Source organism: Hyposmocoma kahamanoa, unplaced genomic scaffold (genome assembly GCF_003589595.1).
Source record: "Hyposmocoma kahamanoa isolate Upper Pololo Valley unplaced genomic scaffold, ASM358959v1 244, whole genome shotgun sequence".
In the NCBI taxonomy this organism is placed as follows: Eukaryota; Metazoa; Arthropoda; class Insecta; order Lepidoptera; family Cosmopterigidae; genus Hyposmocoma; species Hyposmocoma kahamanoa.
Genome location: NW_020653761.1, coordinates 98,710 through 120,551, shown reverse-complemented (window position 1 = coordinate 120,551; position 21,842 = coordinate 98,710). Strand labels below are relative to the sequence as shown.

General features: G+C 37.6%; 1 protein-coding gene across 1 annotated transcript in view; it reads right to left on the bottom strand.

Annotated features, from left to right (window-relative positions):
• Positions 1-3,984: 3,984 nt before the first annotated feature.
• The window catches only part of LOC113228848 (E3 ubiquitin-protein ligase UBR1), a 58,067-nt gene continuing 40,209 nt past the window's right edge, over positions 3,985-21,842 (bottom strand). The window contains exons 13-27 of the mRNA XM_026462265.1: positions 19,804-19,989; positions 19,495-19,643; positions 19,082-19,250; positions 18,838-18,952; positions 18,360-18,571; positions 17,208-17,374; positions 16,634-16,809; positions 16,005-16,096; positions 14,705-14,832; positions 13,805-13,915; positions 9,293-9,525; positions 7,661-8,093; positions 6,331-7,338; positions 5,527-5,706; positions 3,985-5,143 (exon numbers count right to left, since the gene is read on the bottom strand). Coding sequence (XP_026318050.1) covers positions 4,997-5,143; positions 5,527-5,706; positions 6,331-7,338; positions 7,661-8,093; positions 9,293-9,525; positions 13,805-13,915; positions 14,705-14,832; positions 16,005-16,096; positions 16,634-16,809; positions 17,208-17,374; positions 18,360-18,571; positions 18,838-18,952; positions 19,082-19,250; positions 19,495-19,643; positions 19,804-19,989 — 3,506 coding nt within the window. The 3' untranslated portion in view covers positions 3,985-4,996. The remainder of the gene's footprint in view (positions 5,144-5,526; positions 5,707-6,330; positions 7,339-7,660; positions 8,094-9,292; positions 9,526-13,804; positions 13,916-14,704; positions 14,833-16,004; positions 16,097-16,633; positions 16,810-17,207; positions 17,375-18,359; positions 18,572-18,837; positions 18,953-19,081; positions 19,251-19,494; positions 19,644-19,803; positions 19,990-21,842) is intronic.

The following is a 21,842-nucleotide window of genomic DNA, read 5'->3' as shown; positions in this document are numbered from 1 at the left end:
TACCTTTGTGATTAAGATATTCGTTGCAACTTATGTTATACTATTAATTAATTATATTGCATGGATTTGGAAATCAAAACGAGTTGTGCGTTTTTTAATATTGTCTCGCTTTTTGACCGTATGTGTCGTTTCGTCGAAAAGTTTATTAGAGTAATGTTAATTGATTGTTTTTAGGGTGCGTTTTGTCCGTAACAATTTCGAGTAAATTTGGTAGTAGTAAGAGCTTATTTTGAGAGGTTCGATGAAGCAATACAGCCAGCCAACATTTTATAATATATTCAAATAAAACAAAAAAAAAAACAAATAAAACGAGGATTTTTTATTAGAGGTCTAATTTCCAAACCCATTGATATCTAGAACTATTCTAAAATTTTAATATTAGGAAAACAACACACATTTCAATTAAATAATTAGTATGTAATAAGTAACTATGATAAAAATTGCACGAACACAAATTTTATGATAAACAAGTTTAAGCTCGTTATTGAGATATCTACCTAACATTAAGGGGTGCGTATAGAGCGGCGGATAAGAGCGGAAAGCGGAAAGTGTATCTAAAAACATTTTGTCATCATCAAAAATCGCTAATCACTCATGACATATTTATGCCGAGTTAATATATATTTTTATACCACCCCAAATTATTAATTTTAGTACGTAAACATTCTCATCTGTTCGTATACATTGTAAATGTTCTTGCAAATGCAGAAAGTTTTAGATAATGAGTAGCGTTACTCGTTCTACTACTCGTACTACTGTTTTTACAATTTGTATTTACCCGACTACGGCAAAAAGCAACATATTTCAGAGCAAACAACCACGCCAACATTGGTTTTTAAATTTCATGCCTTTTCTAGGCAAAAACCGTAACATAAACAGCTACACGCTCGTGTTCGCAACTCTACACGCATTTAATATTTAATTATAACGAGAAATAATCGATTATTCAGTAAATCCACAGCCACTAAACAATTCTAAAGATGGTCTATCTAATTATTTAGCATCGTTTTATAAATCCATGAGTGAATATACATTTAGACTAAGTCAATTACCTTGTGCGACCAACTTATCTGTGATAATCACAAAAAGTGTGCAAAAAGGGAACAAAAGTTACCACGTCGAAGTTACTATGGTTACAGGACCAAGCAACACCATATATATCACAGATAAGTCAGTGGGTACACACTACATGATTTTCGCATACCTATCATATCGTTCCTTTCCTCTCTGACGTATCAAACTAACGTGACAAAAACGTTGACATTATTGGTGATCGGTATATTTGTATCATTTTATACCTAGTTCAGTTTTTTTAAATTAATTATTAAATGAAAATATGGCAGCGGCTTCTTAGGGCGCCTTCAAAATAGACGCTTATAGACGCACTTCAGTCGCGCCACTTTGGCTCACTATAAGTCTTAAAGGTCTGAGAGTGACAGAAATATGACAACTGAATCTCAGGGTCGTATTCTAGAACTCTACTCAATGCTCAAGTTAGGATTGCATTGAAACACAAGCACTGGAAATACGTCCCTAATGGCAGGGACTTGAGTATGATTTCGAGTGCTTTAAACCATAATCAAATCCTGACTTGAGCATTGAGTGGAGTTCTAGAATATAACCCTTAGTGTCAAATTGGAACTTGAACGATGATTTCGGTGAAAAAATATTAAATTTACAATTTTTTTCTTAATGTCCGAAGTTTTTATATTTTATATTTTCTATATTTGATAAAAGTTAGTTTAAATGTTACATAAAATTATAAATAACATTTAAACATTTTATTTCTTTCAATCTTTCTTTCTTTTTATATTTAATAGCTTCGTCAACCCCGGTGTGGCGGGATATTTTTCGATACAAACGCGCATTCCATGTTAGTGAGTAACCGAATTGTTGGTAAATAAACATTCGATTATCCGACCACTACTCATAACAAAGTAAGGCGTACGGATCTTATTTAGTTTTCAAATGCTAACATTCTCCATTATATGTTTCCCTTTTTGTTATACGTGAATGTAACTCATTGATGGGTAATTTTGAGATTAGTTTTCTCTATCTAATTACGGTGGCGTTTTCTATTATTTAATTGTAACATTGCAGAATATTAGGGATTATTGTAGAATATTTTAGTCGCAGTAGAGCTCCTTGTGAAAGAGTTCGTCCAGAGACGTACTGCCACTCCAAACCGGAACGCAGTAATCTGCGTTCCGGTTTGAAAGGGTAAGGGTCCTGGTGAAATTAAAGGCACAAGAGACATGTTAACTTATGTCTCAGGGTGACGAGCGCAGTGGTAGCGACCCTAAAATTTTTGCGATTTAAAGATCTGAGTGGCACTGCAACCGTTACGGATAGGCGTGTCGCTTATCCCCAGACGCACGACTTGTTTGTCCCGTCACCTTAGTATTATAAAAAAAATATTACTATGACAGTATTGTTTAATATTCGAGTGTAGTAACCCGAAATGTTATTTAACGATAATTTACTCGAATACTTAAATGAAATTGCCACCGGTATCAGGTAGAAAAAACTAATCTGAAAATTACCCTGCTAGAATGAGATAGCTGTAGCCCGTACCCTACAGCTACAGATGTAAAGTAGTAAATATGTTTTCGCATTATTATTCATATAAAAATCGAATACCTAAGAAAAATTCTATCGACCTGACTCCAACCAGACGGGTTGAAGGAATTTGTCTTTGTGTTTGTTCGACCTTTGTATCAATAATAACAAACTACTGGAGTATTTTCACAAAAAAAAAGATGAATATTATGAAAATAAAAACATTACGATTTTGAATTAAAATAGTGTTTCCACATTGCCCTAAACAAATTGGCAACGACAGTTAGGAGAGGAACGATACATCCACGGCTTTTGTAACTCGTACCAAGATTGCTTAATTGGATGCGACCCTCGTTTCTAACGCCCGGGTATTATTATAACCTTGTAAGTCGAAAAATAACATGATGTCGTTAATATTTTCCGATTATGTCGACCCCTTCTACGTAAAGTATCGTATGTCGAAATTGCCAAGTTTACAAGGAAGCGTTTTAAAGTTCTCAATTCACTGCAATGAGCATAACACGTGACTTTAGCATTTCTCAGTTTTATTCGGCAAAGCTTGTTACTCACATAGAGTATTGTAAAATCCTAGATATCGGTTAGATGATCTACTTACTAGATGATCACTTTATGTCAGTAATGAGGTTTTGCCAAACAAAACGGAGAACTTTAAAACGCTCCCCTGTAAACTTGGCAATTTCGACATACGATACTTTACGTAGGAGGTGTCGATGTGTTGCCGTATAAACCACTGTTTCTACAAATTCACGTTGAATCAGAATTGTTTCATAGATCACTTTTTAAGTTCTGGCTTCTCTTGGAGAATTCTGCAAATGTCTAGTCAGTCCTGGGAGTCACAATTTTTATTGTTTTTCAAAATTATGTTTAGCTAGTTAACGTCTTTTAAAATTATGTTTAACTATAACAACTTGTTTATATACATAATAAAAAGCTGTGTCAAAAATTTCATAGATAACTTTCGACACAAATTAAACTTTAAAAAAAATAATTAAAAGTATGGTTTAGACGACAACACTGAACAGGACTATATACTATACATAAAGACTATATTATGATATATACTATATCAATGTATGAATCTGGCGTTTGTATTACGCTGATACTCAGCTGATGTATCTGGCTGAGTGTTATGTGTGGTTATCCACATGATCATTAAAGCTACTGCAGTTAGAGCCACCATTATGGGAGCAATAGCTTGTGAGGCAATAAATTGTTTTTTTTTATAACGCACTCGCTCTACATGGACCCGCGCTAGGGAAACTCTGTGTCGCGGGTGCCATGGACATACACATAGACAACCACAAATTACACCCAAACTTACGAGAGAAATAAATGTAGGCCATACAAATATTTCTCCCGGCCCGGGAATCGAACCTGCGACCTCTGCGTGGCAGTCCGGCATGGTAAACGTTCGGCCACAGAGGCAGTTATTGTTGTAGGCAGCTGGCTTGTCACCTTTACATTGACGGTATTTTTATGGTGGTGGCGGTATTGGTTTTTATAATTTGGTTCTTTAAAATTCTGCATCCTTTATTTAAACTTTGTAGTCAACTTTATACTTTGGATTTTCCGTTAGTCTTATTACAAAATCTGACTTTAAACCACAAGTGTTAACGTACATTATGTATTTGATGAACTGTGCATAAATTTTAAATTATCTATCTCATCAGGCATGTAAACTATAAGAACGGGAATTTTTTCTCCTACTTGTTTTAAACTCTCTACTCACTCCTTTTAGTTAAAATAAAAGCTATATACGATTTGAAATTTGATAGACTTCGCGTCTTTTAATGAGCGTTACACTAGGGACTCCAACTAGATTTTTAAACATAGACGGAACGTAACATAGAAATTTATGTTTTGACACAGTTTAAACTAGACAACAGATTATCTTTATTGTTCAAATAACTCCCGAAAATACTAGACAAATATACAACACAATAGCTAGGGTTATTGTTTTGAGTAGTGTATGACTTTATTGAATGGTATTAGTGACGGTGCCTAATCATCAAGGGCGTACCCAAACTGAAACGTTTAACAATTCATAAGAGTGAGTATACAGATGTCACGTTTTCATTCATACATTTCTTAGAAAGATGCAGCCGCACTTGCAAATGTACGAATGTAATTAATTTATTTTTAAGATTGCAACATAAAAACCAGTTTTTTAAATCTGGTTAAAAGACAATGTCTATCTAATCTATTTCTGTTATTTGGACTATTTTGAATGATTGCACGACATAGCATAATTTTTGCAACACACTTCTATACTTTTACAGTATTTTGCATACGCTTTGTAAGACGTCGTACAACTTTTACAAGGCTTTGTGCAACTTTTACAAGACATTGTACAACAGTTGCACGGTTTTATACATCTCTTTCATGACGTTGCAAATGTCGAATGTAATTTATCATTTCACATGTTCTGCCACTGCGTGTTGACAAGCATGTTCGTATCAAGAGCGCGTGCGATACGTTCATGCAAACCGTGTGATAACCACAACATGCGAAGATTCTCGTATCTTTCAGGACAGAGGTGTAGTGGGTTGCCACGACGGAGACCCTGTGGAAAGAACACGTTCGTCATTGTCGCCCTCGATAACCTGTGCCCACAAGTATGATACATATATGACTAAAACGAAAACGATTTGTTCTTGTGAAGCAATTGAAAATGAGTCAGAGAAAGCAATGTTGTTTTGTATTGTACAGGTAAATAAAGAAAGATATTTATTATACTTATTTATTAACTCTACGTAAGGCAGACTACCCTGAGAAGAGTGAACAAGTATGAGTCACAAGACTGTGGATTTCTGTTATCCATTAGTCCACTGCAAAGGAATAAATGACATTCCATACATACATTTTGATTAACGGGGTTTATAAAACCAGCATCGTATTGTTCTATGCACAGACAGAATAATCTGAAAGGACGGTGTATAGCTTCACCTGATCGGTCTCCCCGTAGCTGTCGAGGTAGGGAGCGGGCAGCATGGCGCCTCTGGCGGGCGCGGCCAGCAGCAGCAGCTCGCAGTCGCGCACGCGCATAAAGACGCCGGTGCCCGCGCCGCACTGGATGGCGTGTGCCACCACCGCGCCTACGTGCTCCGTGCCACCCCCACGCCCACTCTGCAAGCACACACACAGTTTGATCTATTTGTGATCTCCTCCGTCATGCGACCGGTTCCAGGCCGATAAAAGATTGATCAACCTGAATTGAAAATAACAAAAATACATTTTTAACAGATAAATGTTTTTGTGTCGGAACAGAAACTGGCTCCGTGGCCGAACAGTTATCATGACTGCCACGCTGAGGTCCCAGGTACGATTCCCGAGCAGGGAGAAATATTTGTATGGCCTATATTTATTTCTCTCGTGAGTTTGGGTGTAATTTGTGGTTGTCTATGTGTGTGTCCATAACACTCGCGACACAGGATTTCCCTAGTGAGGGGCTATGTTGAGTGTGTGTATTATTATTATTAATGAGAAGAAAATATAGCGCCGGTGTCTTGCGGACTTCCGCGATGATGCGAAATTATAAGATGGGCAAAATATCGCACCGGAAAGGGAAATAGTCTGCCACTCTAATTTTGTAGACTAAGGTATTCATCATGATAAGTCATACTTAATATTAATTTATTTATAGTTATATCTTGCAATAAACTGTTATATCTTGCATACTGATAGTCACTACTTTTAAGCTGGATATTTGAAACATGAAAACACAACAGAAACAATTATCAAAAGACTTACCTTTCGTATCTCAGTTTGACAACAATAACTCTGCGAACACAATATCTGTCCACACACTAAGCACATTGTCGGGTATTTACTGTCCTCCCTTTCCGAATTCGGACACGAAAATTCCGAAACCACATTCATGAGTTCCGAAAAATCATCCGGCAGAGGCATTAACTTTGGCGGTTCATCAGGTTCCGTGACCACATGCGGGAGCATATCACCGTTAAAATATTCTGTCGACATATTGGACCATTCCAGAGCTTTCTTCCTCACGTTTGGTGTATCTATCAACTCTTTAAACGTGCATGGTAAGTTGAGATACCCACACATGACTTCCCATGTGTCACCATCGACAACAGTCAATTCTGTGGGCGGAATAATATCACTCAAAAAGTGAAAGAAGAGACAACAGCATCTCAAGAAACTGTGGCATTGTTTCTTCACCCTGTCCCACACTTCACTAGGGTTCAACCCTTCTATATCCAAATTCCCTTTGCGTAATTCTTTCATAAAAGGTAAAAGATTTTCTAAATCAGGTCTCGGTTTCAAGTCTTCCTCCTCCATTGCTTCAGATTTACAATTCGATACATCAGTGACAATAAGAGCTCGTACTATATCGGCTCTGAAACTCTGCAGGGTCATTTGTCTTGCCAGATGGTTAGGTCTTGCGGGGCCGGCCACTTTGCAGAATAGAGATGGCGCTGTCAGCACTAACGTAACCACAGTACCGAAAGCATCATGGCTTAAAGGCGTGGTGTTCTCTAAGACGTTTAAAGTGGACAAAGCGTGGTGCGATAAGTGCTTTGGTGTGGACCATATTGAAGGAACAGCGGCAGCGAGGCGTATTAAGGCTTGTAAGGCGTCTCTATGTCGGGCAGGGAGATGGTCGCCGAGTATGGGACGTTTTTCTGCTTGGAGAACAGTGTTTGTACTTATTATTGTGTAGGATGTGGCTCGATATAAAGCGGCTACGGAGATCATGCCGCCTGATTCGGAGAGTCCACAAATGCAGGGGAGAATCTGTAAATTAAATAAATTAGCTAATTTATTACCTATACCTTGTGTTGCCCCATTTTGAGCTAGTACCAGAGTCCATGATTCCAAATTTACAAATAAAAGTTTGTCTGATTTGAATGATGTGCAAACAACAGAGGTATAGAGCTACAGTAATTACGTGGACGAAATCGAGAGTGAGCAATTTCAATGGTGAGTTAAAATTCTGAACAATAAAATTATATATTTTCACTTGACGCGATAAAATAAATTTTGGCGTAATTTAACGTTTGTAATTTCAGATAGTCTATAGCCTAAAATAAGACAGCATAAAATATCTTGAACTCACCGAAGCAAAGTCCTCAATAAGTGATTTAGTAGTATCATTAAAACTCGGAATTTCTCCTTCAAAATGAGCCAAGAAATCGGGAGTCAACAAATTCTCCGAATGCGTAGAGACGTAGACTTCGCACTCGTCAGCCGACTCGTCTTCCATGTCCGATGACATCGCACCAACACTTCTTGCTCTTGCTTGGCAGAGCAATTCTTCGCAGTACTCAGTACAAATATGTACTTGTTCCGAACATACTTGGTGTTTCAACTTGAGTATTAAATTGACGGATTCATCAAACGTGTCTTCGGTAAGGGGCGGGGGGACGCCTGTTGGTAAAGACGGTCCCGGGAGGAGGGGTAACGCTGTATTGCAAAGTCGTTCGCACAGTGGACAGAGATATTCTTTCTTTTCTACATCGAAAGCTGCCGGTTGCCGGAGGCGATATGGTCTGTGAAGTACAAGCAGGGGGTCACTATTTGAATGAAAGTATTTATTCGCTGAAAAATGTAGCAAAATGAATATGTAATACATTACAGTATCCAATTATTAGATCGTAAATTTTACTTTTGATGTAGCATTTATTTAGAGTTAACTTCATACAATAGCATAAATAATAATTAGATTTTAATAAAAAAAACCGAAGTTAAAGATATAACATACGTTAGTTAAATTTAACATTTTATATTATCAAGTAAATAATATTGTAACTATTTCTAATAGTATTGAGTAACTTTATACTAATTTACTAAGTAATTTGAGTGCTAATACAAACTTTGTGTTACTGTAAAATTCCTAATTAAGGCTTGCTTGGTCGCCATATTTTTATTTTATTCCTTGTGTTTTTAGTATATCTGAGACTAAATATTAGAGTTGCTTAGATTTTGTTTAATAAAAATACAGGCAATACAAAAAATATGTAAATCTACATTAATGATAAATTTAATGTCGTTAGTTTCCTAAAGCCTTTTCTTTTATTTGCAGGAACTAGAGATGTCATTGTAGAGGCAATATGGCGCTATCTACTATGCACAAGGTCAAGTGGGGTAATTTAATAGTATATGTAAATATGTCACTGCCTTTATATAATAACGCAGTATTGCAGAGTACTACGACGCGAGGCGTTCATATGACTCTTTTCAATCCGGCTTGCCTAAAATTTTCCACGTATTATCATTAAACAACGCGCATATAACACCACGTATTCAAAATTTCAAAACATTTAATAATAAACAAGCTGTAATCTATCCTCGATAATACGGAGTACTATAGCTTCCCGATGGATCTCAGCCAATAAACAAACTAAAGGAAAAATTTCATACAGCCAGCTGCTCACTAGCATCATCTTTCATTGCGAAAATTAAAAACGGGCGGAACGGACTTAATTTACGTTTATGGTTTAAAAGGCGGCCAAAGAAACGAAAGTACATCGAAGTTCGTTTTTGTTATATCTATTCTATATTTTCGTCACTCGCTATCATAATAATCTCAGTACATGTCTGCCTGCCAGTAACATCCTCTATGGCATAAAGATTACCATGCCGAACTGCCATGCAGAGGTACTAGCGTAACATGCATACAATAAAAAATATATAAGTCGAATTGAGAACCCCCTTTTTTTAAGTCGGTTAAAAATGCGCCTGCCGATACCTGCGGTTCTCCTTGTCCATCACGCTGTCGACGTACTTGCGCCAGCAGCGCGCGTGCAGCGCGTGTCCGCAGGAGGAGACGTGCGGCTGCGCGCCGCGGCCGGCCGGCAGGTGCGCGCCGCGCCACTCGGCCGGCACGCGCCCGCAGCCGCCCACGCGCGCTCGGTTCAGCACCGTCGAATGCTGCGCGAACGCCACCAGCACCAGCGGCTCCGCCTTAATCTCCACTTTCGCCTGAGGACCGAGTGAGTAGTCAACGTCGCCATTGTAACTTGTTCTTCACGTAGAAACTATAGTCTATCTTTTTTGAAGCCTGAGCAAAATGACATTTGTAGGGTTGCCAGTTCCATAAAATTTTAAATAGTGATTACTAATTGCGTTATTCAAATTCAAATTATTTATTTAAAATATTTTATTTCGCCAATATTACAGCATAGTGCAGTACACGAGTCATAAAAATGAAATGAAATAAAATAAAAACATTATAAAATACAATACATTAAATTAAATTAAAATTACATATTATTGAAAATTTAAGAGTCACGGGTCTGAACCGTTACCACTATCCACCTATGTGCTTGTCCGCATGCAAGCACATCCACTGGTGTAGCAGCGGAGAGTACCACCGGTCAGTAAAAACGTTCAGGATGCTGTTAGATGATCTACGCAGGCGGCTCAACAGCGACGCAGTACGCTTGCGCAGGATCGCATGGAAACCATCCGTTGCCGTCTCCGCGAATATACCGAAAGCACTGCAGAACCGTGGCGGACCCAGCAGCATTCTGAACGCGTTATTATATTGTACGCGCAGTGCGCCGGCTGACCGCTGCGCTGTTATTGCCTTCTTTATTCTTATTTTGACAGTTGGCCTACTAGCACCGAGAGCAATTTTTATTCATACACATTTTAACAAGAATAGCCGGATTTGATTATCTGTATTAAATTGAAATGAAAAACTTTAAAATGTCTCCTCTGTCTTTTATATTTTTCATAAACATAGTTCTAAATACACTGTGCTATGAATGAACTTAACAAAAATTTAAGATTTAAATTAATTTGTGCTCAGTCATTGGATGGTTCGAGATAATTCAAATAAGTTCGGCTATTCATTTCTTATACGTAACCAATACTGCTCAGAACGAAAAAAGGCATAACTGCTGTATAAAGTACGCATAGTTGTGCCTTTTTTCGTTACGAGGGCAGAATGTTCAGTCGATAGTCGATAGTCGATATAATATTTCTCACTGGCTGCTCGCAAACGGGCAACTTGCGCAATGAACTGTCATTTTGCTCCGTCTTCATAAAAACAGACTATACACACACCGGCTCTATTTAGCGGAACACTAGTAAAATAATGCATTGTCGTCATCTACCTATCTATTAATAGATTCCATAGATGGCGCTACGACTAAAAAGTCGTTGAAAGCCAAATACAAAGATCCGTCAACAAGCACATAGAAAAATTCGTGAGGTCCGCTGGTTCGTTCCGTGGCTTAGTTGGCATAGCGTCTGGCACGATTTGCTAGGAGACGTCGGTTTGAATCCGGCCGGATCAAACGAATTTTTTCTAAGTGTTCGATCTTTGTATTAATAACAAAAAATAATTTAACAACCTAGTGGAGTAATTTCACAAAAAATAATTGAATATCAATTCAATAAAAATTTAATATCTACTAATTGATAACGTCTAAGGATCGTATTCCAGAACTCTACTCAATGCTCAGGTCAGGATTTGAGCAGACTTGAGTATGATTTCAAGCACTGGAAATACGACTCTAATGGCAAGGACTTGAGTATGATTTCTAGTGCTTTGAATCATACTCAAGTCCTGACTTGAGCATTGAGTAGAGTTCTAGAATACGACCCTAAGTGTCTATCATATCTATTAATAGGTAAAGCCGTGGTGGCCTAATGGTTTGACCTACCGCCTTTCGGATTTATGTGCGAAATTTAATTTGAAATTTATTATGAGCTCTTTGGTGAAGGAAAACGTCGTGATGAAAACTAGAAGAAGAAGGTTCATAACCCTCTCGATATGAGTGAATTCCCTATCCACAGTGGCGGACCATGGCCTAAATCTTCACCTGAGATGAGACCCGTGCCCAGCAGTAGAACGTATATATAGGTTGATGATGAGGGTATCCTAATACAGGTTCCACTCTCACAATGACCTAACACATTGTACGTAAACTTTCATAGATCTATCTTAACATTATTGCCATTGTGATTATAGTCTCACCAAATAAAAGACCAAATTTGACACTTGTCATTGTGACGCGAATAGGGATGTGAACTAATCATATCGGTAATCGAGAAATCGATTCAAATTTTTAAGAGTTTGTGATTGTTTAGATTATTTTGGTTCATTTATAATTGGTTCATCGTTGTCCTGGGGGCCTAAAAGGCCAAATCGTGCAATTCTGCTAAAAGCAGTTCATTTACAGAATTCCAAACAATTCTGTAGCAATTCCTCTTATTTTCGTAAAATTGTCCCACATTTCGATGAATTGTATCCAAGTCTTTTAATTTAGATTTTATAATATTCATAAATGGTTTATTACGAGAATTTAGCTATTATACATAATAAATAAGTATGTTCTGAATACCAAATTAACGATAACCCAGAATACTCAGACCAAAACCAACTTAGAAATATTCGTTTCTTAAAATGGGATAAATCGGGAATCGACCTATTTCAATTTTTTTTATTCAATGTCCTAAGTGCCGAGGCCGCAGGCCGAGGCCCGCGGAGGGCGAAGCCCGAAGCGTCCGCACGCTTTCGTATGGAGGTAATTATATACGGAGGCGTAATAGATTACGAGTAACAAGATCTCACAATTGTAAAAATGTAAGGCATACTTCCCGATGTAGTGGAAATGAGATACTTATCATAGCGTTGTTGTATTTCAACCATATCTGTTAGATTCCATTTTCTTGAAAGCTATGCCAAAGAGAAGTTGTCGCGAATCACGCGATAATCAATCATTTGGTGAGTAAACGAACTTCACCCATTTTTTGTATTGTGGTAACACTGCTTTGCCTTTGCTAACTTTTTGTTTTGACACTATCGAGACGGCAGTAACGTCAACGGCAATGGCGGGAACCGAGTGCACTTCAGTTTGGTTAAAAGTAAAGATATGGCTGTGTAAGTGAATGTACCCTAAGAGACAAACAACTGGTAAGTTCCTATATGTACTGTTTAACATTACACCATGCATAGACACGGTGGAAAGACACACAACTAAGTTAATTGTCGAGTTTAATATTGTTATGAAACATGTTCTATGACTATCAATTTGCCACGTGCTGACTCTACCCGAAGTAGACTAGCCTCATTGACGCTTATGACTGTGGGTGCCTATCGTTGGCATCAATCGGGTCGGTAGTAGCTGGCATGTACGCTTGCACCGCGATTAATAGCTATCGAAGCTTGAAACATGTTGGGCAGAGGTTGGATTAAAGTTGGAGGTCCACTCGGGTCACCTCTCAATGTGTCCCGCCCCATATACGTGAGATGTGCTGAGGGTTTGTACGCGACATACGAGGCACACCTCTACGGTTCCTCGTCATAGCACAATGTAGTGTTAAGAACGTTTTAAACATGGTTCAGTATCTTTCTACCTGCTTATATGCATACCTATAAATTAAGTATCTTTTGTCGTCCCTCAATATCTACATTGAATGTTTGAACCAGGTACAAAGGTATTACAGTCTAGTCTAAATCCAATAAACTACAAAGTGGCGACAAACGTATTTAGGGGAAAAAAATGCCAAACTACTGCCGAATTTTCTGTACTATGAATACCAAAACGCCGACAATCCAGGATACTCAGACCAAAACCAATTTAGAAATGTTCGTTTCTTAAATTGGCCCAAATCGGGAATCGACCTCCTCATCACGCGCCTATAGTACTAACTGTTGTGCCACCGAAGAGCATGAGCACACCCCGTAAACTGAACCCGACCACGCGCCGCAGGCCGAGCCCAACCCCACCGTAGGTGAGGTACAGGTCTCGTATTATATAATGTTTCAATAAAATTTATGTGTTTTTTTAAACTCAATTATGCTAATAATTGTTTGTTTATTGTTTCGTTGATCGCATTCAAAGTTACATACTATCGCCTTCTTTAGCTGTAAAATTTGGCCTCTTATTTGGTGACGACTATAGAAATAAATTTCAGCTATTTCTGCTTTGTCATAATCTAAAAAATACATCTGAAACACAAATAATTTATTTTTCTTTAACAAAATCTAGGTAAAGCTATAACAAATCGATGTTAAAAGATATTAGTTCAAATGCTACTTTATGTCTAATTCTTATTTATATAAATATAAACTCAATGTTTACGTTGAAAATAATTTAGTTTAGGTAGGTTTTACAATCTAGTCTATATCCAATAACCTGGCTAGCCGGCTACAGTGGTGACAACAGCCGTGAATTTCATCTTATAAAACTGTTTACTGACATCATAAATAAGGAAATAAAAATATAATACATATACGAAAACGTACCTCTTCCTGACACATAATACAGACTCGTGTAGGTTCGGGAACGCCGCCGCCCCACACGCCAAGTGCGGCCCCGGAGTACAACGTCCTTATTTCTTGCTCTTCTTCCGTTACCTGTGATAACGATGAATTGGACAATAAATAACTCGCCTAGCAATACCTAAAAATATCGTTAAGGATTTTTAATAATAATATGTAACGGAAAATGGAGCGGAATCCCGCGGAACGGAACGGGTTTTTTTTATGTAATTTTTTGGCTAATGTGCTAGTGGCCAATGCCATAAAAATATATTGACAGATCAGATGTCGATGCTCGTCTTGTTGCAATCTACATTTAGATTGCAACACAATTACAAGTAATAAACAGATTTTCAGGGATCGTGTAATTGCTATTTAATTTTGTTAAAGTGTTAAGCGTGAAACACACAGAAAACGGGTGCGGGTCGGGCGACAACATACTACGAGCGGGCGCGGTACGGGTGCAGGTCGGGTCCCGCGCCCGCATGCATGGTGTGTTGTCGTCCATATACATAAATACACGGAATTACACCCGCCGTGCTCCCGAGCCGTCACGCGCCCGTTCTCTGTGTTTTACGCTTCATAGTGTATACCATTGATACGATAAGATGAAGACTTCTAATGAATATCGTCGTTATACTGCGAAAATCAATTACCTGCTTGGAATTTTCACAGAAAATTATTTAATGTAGGATAACGCGACAAAATTGCTTATGTAAAAGGCAAACATTTTCAAATTTCGGTAAAACATAAAATGTGGAATCGTCTGTTACAAATTAACGTGTGATAATAAATATTCGTCGTTGAAAATTTAATTGCATTTATTTTAAAGTCGATATTTTATGAAATAATTGTCTTTCCCAGTGTAACAGCGATATTCTGTACCTCAGTGTTAGTCTCCTCGAACAGCGTAGCATTCTTTGAAATGAAGTTGTTCATTTGCGCCTTCATTTGCGCCATGAGCTTCGCTCGCCGCTCTGCAGCTAACTTCGCACGACGCTCTTTTTCGGCATCTGCAATCAATTAAAAGTATATTATAAAAAAAGTGTAAGTAGTTGTGTAGGCAACACGACTTGTATTTTTATTTTTATTTATTTATTTTTTATTTATATTCAGGTTACATTGACCTATAAATACATACTATTGTGACGGTGTGACCTCCTTACACCGTCATTTCACCTTTTTGTATCTTATCACTTTTTCTTTTGCTTGTATTTAAATTTTAAATTTGAATTGTTCCATCTTCCTTCGCTTTCTGATTTTGTTTCTTTCCATCGTCACTCTCTACTTTCTTATTTTTGAACCATTTACATTTTAATATATTAATATTGTTGTTGTACTGAATGAATTCCTATAAACCGGACTTTCGTCTTTTCAACTGCTAAAACTTGCTAAGTAAGACGTATGGAGGCTGCGGGGGCTGCTGCGGCTGGGGCGGAGGCTATTACTACCCTTAGACCAGGCTATATTACTGCTATCCAGGCTATTTTACAGTCTACAGAACGCCACCAGCACCAGCAGGGCCATTACACTACAATAATATAATAAAACATTTATTCATTTACACGCATGGACTACATGTGACGCAACGTGGGTGTCCGGTAACCGACTTCGGATACATGACACCGGCTAAAACTCCACCTTCATGAAGGTCAACAGATGTAGAGTTGGTACCCTCGCATTAAATCAATTAAAATTTAAATTGTGGCGGGACCTCAATCTACAGGGAATCGAACCCGGGACCACAGCATCCAACGCCCACGACGTAAACCGTTAGATCACCGAGATTGTCAATAATAATACGGGATTATTTGAAAAATACTATCCTAATACCTCTCTGGACTACAATACTATCATCATAAACAACAGTTTTGGTTTCATGACTGTTTACAAACCATAATAAACTTATCAAAAACAACTTTTTAGTTTTTGTTGTCCGACCTCTTTTAATTCTGTATTTTTAGCAACGCCTCTAACGTGCTGTCATTCATAAAAATAATTTTAGTAGCGAGTGCTTTCTTTTACTATCGCATAGAGTTATCACCATTTAGAGCGATATATTTGAATATAAAATTGTTGTTTATGATATTAGTAATGCAGTCCTACAAGGTTGTTAGTATTTTACAAATAGCCCTGTACAAAATAAATAATAATAACAAGATGGATAATATCGTTGAAGATTTACCCGCAATTTCGCCGCCAGTAGGCTTTTGTTCTTGGTCAGTCTCCATACTGTCTCCTTCGCCACCTTGTTCGTCGTTCTGTCCTAATAAAGTCCTGTACAAAAAGAACAATTCAGTAAACTATTTAGTCGTCCACACGACGTTACACGCTACGAGTGTAAAAAATATTGCAAATCTAATTTAGCTACGATTACTGAGGGCGCCGTGTGTCAACTTACACTAGAAACGTATAAACGACTATGAGTTACCGGAATAACGATATTAACTTCGGATTCGAGTTTCTCGGAGGAATTAATAATAAATCCATTGTATTGGGAATAAGGTACTTTTTTCTACCATTGAAAGTTTCTTTTTCTGGCAAATAGCAAGCACAGTGAAATTATTTTCAAATAACAATTAAATTAATCGATTTGAGGATTTAATATTGTTTTTTCAGATAATGTTGAATAATGGCGGTCAAGGTAACATACAATAATATATTGGAAAAAGCGCATAGTCCCACAAATAGAGTTTAATCCTCCATTATAACACACCACCTCAAAATTTGATTTCACCAATTACAAAAAATACAAATTTTTAATGTTTCTGCAACTCGATGTTAGTGAAAGGCCTGGACAGAACATGTACTCACTTCATCTTATTAAGCAACCACTTAGTAAGCGGTCTATGGGCGTCAACTCGAATGTTGTTGACCTGTTTTTGCAGCAGGGTTAGAAGTCCGCAGCGCGCCGCGCTTTCCGCGAAAGCAAGAAACTCGTAGTGGCCGCTCTCCTCGTCACGAAGGGCATACCCAATTAAGTGGAGAGCCTAACGACAATATATTCAGAAAAATAATAAAAAAATAATCATGATCGTGACTACCAATTTTTTTAACTAAAAATTACTGCAGCAATATAGATGCACCGCTGCCGCGCCACAATCGTGTCACTGCAGCGCATCTAAAAGCGTCTAATTTCCAATCCTATTTCTTACAAAAAAAAAGTACAGAATGGATCATACTGTTATTAATACCAGTTAATTACTGCTACAGTATAGTGGTCCTGTTTAGTAACAGAGTCAACTCGATCCCAGCAAAGAATAATTATGTCCAACAACAACTTTTTTACTGAAACCCCAGAGAACTATTATTCTATCGTGTTGTACTTGAACCATTACAAGCAAAAGTGTTGTCGTATACATATACGACAACAAAGGTAAACATTTACCTTGTGTACTTGCGTCTCGGAGAATGACCTGGCACGCAAGTCTAACGCACGTTCGAGTACTATGCGTAGTACGTGCAGTGCCGCGTCACATTGAAGTAGGCTTGCTAATAGTCGGAAAGGAGGCGTTAGTTTCGGTAACGCCGGTGGCGGGCAGCACTCAGGAAGCCCTGCAAATAATAACGTCATCAATATAAGTAGAAGAGTAAAGGGCCTAAGCTGATCCTTGATGAACACCTGTAAATTACTGTTGGTTTAATAGTTTAATTTGACTAATTCTTGCATATAGGGCATAGTTCTTCAAACCAAATAAGCTTAATATTGAATTAATTACAAATTGCTAATTTAATAAATTATGATTTATACGTTATCAACATAATCAAACGCCATAGGAGAATCCTAAAGAATTAATTAAGATGCCTATTACAATAGCCAAATATTTTCTGACTCCATGGCCGAACGGTTACTATGCTATGTATCTATCTTTGCGATTTAAAGCTCTGAGTGCCATTTCAACTGTTATGGATAGGCGTGTCGCTTACGATCAGGCGCACAACTTGGTCGTCCCGTTACTCGGCGTTATAAAAAAATGGCCGTGGATTAATTTCTCTTTAATATGAAATATAAGAAGCCAGTTTTTTTAAATATACATTTTTGAAATATAAGAGGCTGGTAGTTATTTCCGCCAAGGAATAAATTTATCTATTCAAAGGTCTATCTATTTAACTGCCTCCGTGGCCGAACGGTTAACATGTCGGACTGCCACGCAGAGGTCCCAGGCTCGATTCCCGGGTCGGGAGAAATAATTGTAAGGCCTACATTTATTTCTCTCGTGAATCTGGGTGTAAGTTGTCTATGTTTGTATCCAAGGCACCCGCGACACAGGGTTTCCCTAGAGCGGGGCTATGTTGAGTGTGTGCGTTATTATTATCATTTACTTACTTATCAGCTATGCTAATTTTAAGCATTACTTAAACACCAATAAATAATCAATTGTTTGAAATAGAATAATGGAAACATTAAGGTTAATTTATAAACACACATATCGTTATGCCTATTCCAGTACAATATTTAAAAACGATTAGGAAGTATCCTAGTCGTTTTCAAATATTACTTCGATCTAATTAGGTACATATTTTCACCCCTTTAACTCACCAGCTGCTTTTCTCCTATTTCTCTGTTCCTCCTCACTCCTCGACAAATCCTCGCGAGTGTAGTGATAGAAGAACGTATCATATTCATCGTATAGATGTGGTTTCAGTTTGTAAACGCCTCTGTTGTTGCCCCCAGTAGGTTTGATAAAGTCTGCTACTTCGTGAATAACTCCCTCTAGACCTGTTTCGTGGGATTGATCTTCGGGTAGCGATCTGAAAGGGATATTTTATCACTTTCCTGTTGGCGTTTATCTTTCGATATATCACACATTTTACAAAACAGAAGTACATAATATGTATTTGTGCAAATCGGATATAAGTGCTATAGAGTATCTGGCGCTAGTCCAATACCGCCCGTGAAATTTCACCTGTACTTGTTTTTATATTATGCATACATAGTAATGTGAAATTAGTGAGCTCTGAAATTTATAAGTTTCGTTTATTGTTTTTTTCTCAATTTAATTATCAAAATATCTTACCTATTGAGTTCAGAATGAGGCAGAGGCTTGACGCAGAGCATTTGAATTATTTCTTTCTTGGTCTGATCTTCTTTTGTTACTTCCCCCACTCCTGGTACGTAGCGTGAACCCACCACTGTAAAATAATAAGTAAATAATATCCGAAACAAATATCTAAGGTTCTCTGCCCAGAGAGGAGAGAGATGCAATCATATGCATAGCACAACATGAATACAAAAGTTCACAATATGAATACAAAACTTACCAGTAATAAGCAGCCCTAAGAATTCCTCAACCATGCTAATGGTGTGCCGCAGAGTGTCATCTTCGAAGGTTCTTCGTTGCTCGAAGTCTTCATCCGCCCAATGCAGTAAGTTGAACTTGTTCAGTACGTGAATTATAAACTCATTGCTTTCAATTAGTGATGCGCCAATCTGAATATATAAAAAATACAATATAAATAAAAAATCATTCACCTAATTTTCTGCCCAATGTCATTGGCGAATTGAAGGCGCCAGATTCGGTCATGGTGAAAACTTGGGAGAGAATAGTGGACCCAAGCGGGATATAACAGGTATGATTGGAGTGACGAGAGTTCAAAACAGAAGAGACATTTTTTAATGTCGAGTCCAAGAAGGCCTCTTCACGCCGATATGGTAAGGTAGTTTAGTTTGTTACCTGCAGCATGACAATATCACGATCCAGCATCTCGGCACGGCACTTGACGTTGTGATAGAAGTAAAGCTGATTGAGTAAGGCGAACCCGTTGCGGCGCCACATGCCCGCATGCACTTGCGCGATCATCGCCATTGTCTGAAGCACTGGTTCTGCAAAAAACAAATAATCACGCCACTTAAACCTGGCTATAGGTGCGAGGGAACACAAAGAAGAAAGAAAGAACTCTATTTTAAACGATAATGCTTTTGAACTAAGGGGATTAGTTTTTGATAAACAGTTCACTCATGAAATAGACCACAATGGATTTACCTATAAGCTCTTCAGGAGAAGGTTTCGGTTTATCAGGCCTGTCAAACTCTCTGCTGTGGTACGATAAACCATGTTGGTGCAGATGTAAGTGTAAACCGGCGATGTATCGCGACAGAGGCCGATGTATGGACACTGGCTCGACGGAAACGTCGTAGGGGATCACTGAGGCGCTTTGGTTGCCCAATTCTGTGAAAAGTAAAACATTCTGCTGTAGCATAGCATACCAAGAATTCGCATTTACGCATCAGGACGCGAGTCTATCTATCTTCCACAAGAAGGGTCCAAACGTATTAATTAGTCGGCGTAATGCCGATTATTTAGATAGCCTATGGACATAATTTTGTGGATCTGTTTAAAAATATATGAGTTGAAGCTATACGACATCCGAGTATATAACCCAGAAATAGAGACGAAATGTCATTTAATTTGTTTGAAAACTATTCTGCCAAAGCATCACTGTGACAACTGCGCTCCGATTGGCCAGCCCGAATTCGAAACAATTGACGGGTGTCGTCAATTGTTCCACTTCAAATCGACCAGTTTAACTTGAGCCTTGCTATAATGGACGAAAATTGAAAAATTAAACATATTTAATTACCGATGAAATGTGATTCCGGCCGAATGCAACAGCCCCCATTGTTCGAGATATTATTTTTCAGTTTTCTAATTTGCGATTTCAGCGCAAACGAGTGTTGATATTTAAAAGTGATATAAGGCCCATTTGCCTGATGAGTTGCCAGGGATGGATGGCCCTTAATTCGTCTCTATTTCTGGTATATACTCGATGATATACGATAATTTATTTTAAAATAAATTTAAGATTCAAAAAAATCGGAATATTTTTAATACATTCAAAGTACCGACCATTTTAGCGCTCATTGAACGATGTCCTTTCTTTCTTAAAATGAGTTATACTACAAATTTTCTAGGACGATCCCTGTGACACTTCACAAAATTCTCCATAATATAACCTTGTAACGAAGTCTACTAATTTACGTATATAAAATGCGTGTTTTTATAAGTCTCGCTTTTAAGTGAATATCTTTTGTTTAAGCAAATACATAAAATTAAAGTAAAAGTAACACCAAATTAGTGACAAATGCCCAGAGAATTATTTTTTTCAAAAATGAATTTAAATTACGACAACGTACAAAGGTTACTTCGTTAGACTGCGTTTGCTAGAGATGAGGTATAACGATAAAAAATTGTCGATAATTTATTGAATAAATATATAACGTCGTGGATAGTGCAAATTCACGTCTGTAGTATTGGTAAAAGGCACGTATCTGCACCAAACCAAATTTCACAGAAGACGGACTTAACGTTATTAATTTGTTATTTCAATGGCTACGACTTTCATTTTTGTACAGAAAGCATTAATTTATGTTGTCTACGGACTGATGACAGTAGAGTCCCTGTAAATCACGCTAATTTGGTTGCTGATTGTTATTGTATCATAAACAAAGACTGCGTTTACATTTAATTTATTTCTTCTCCGGTACCTGTACCTACCTATTCCATAGAAATAACGGATCGGATATCAGAAATAAAATAAATATTATTCATACACAATTCACGGGAGTTCTTTATTTTAAAAACTCAATTGTTATGTTTTTTTAAATCCGTAATATTATGCAAGGCTGTATAAGAGAGAACCTTTGCTTCAAAAATCTATCGACTTTACCTCATCCCTGTGAAAACATCAAATGAAGTGTCACAGGGATCATACTAGAAAATTTGTAGTATAATTTTCTTTTTTTATTTATAATTATAATTCCTATTTTTAATTATAATTCCTGTTTTTGTTATTTTGCATGTACTAACAAACTAATAACAATCCTCTAACACATGCTGGTATAGCAGTTGTGTTGAAAATGAATACCTCTGGGGTTTGGACGTCCTAGCATTTTGGGTAGATTAAGGATACGAACTTTCCAAAATCGATTTCCATCTAGATGTTCGGGGTAATGGTTGGGAGCCATATTCTGATATAAACTCCACAGCAAATTACCTAGTTTAAGAAAAGGTGTTCAGAGTGA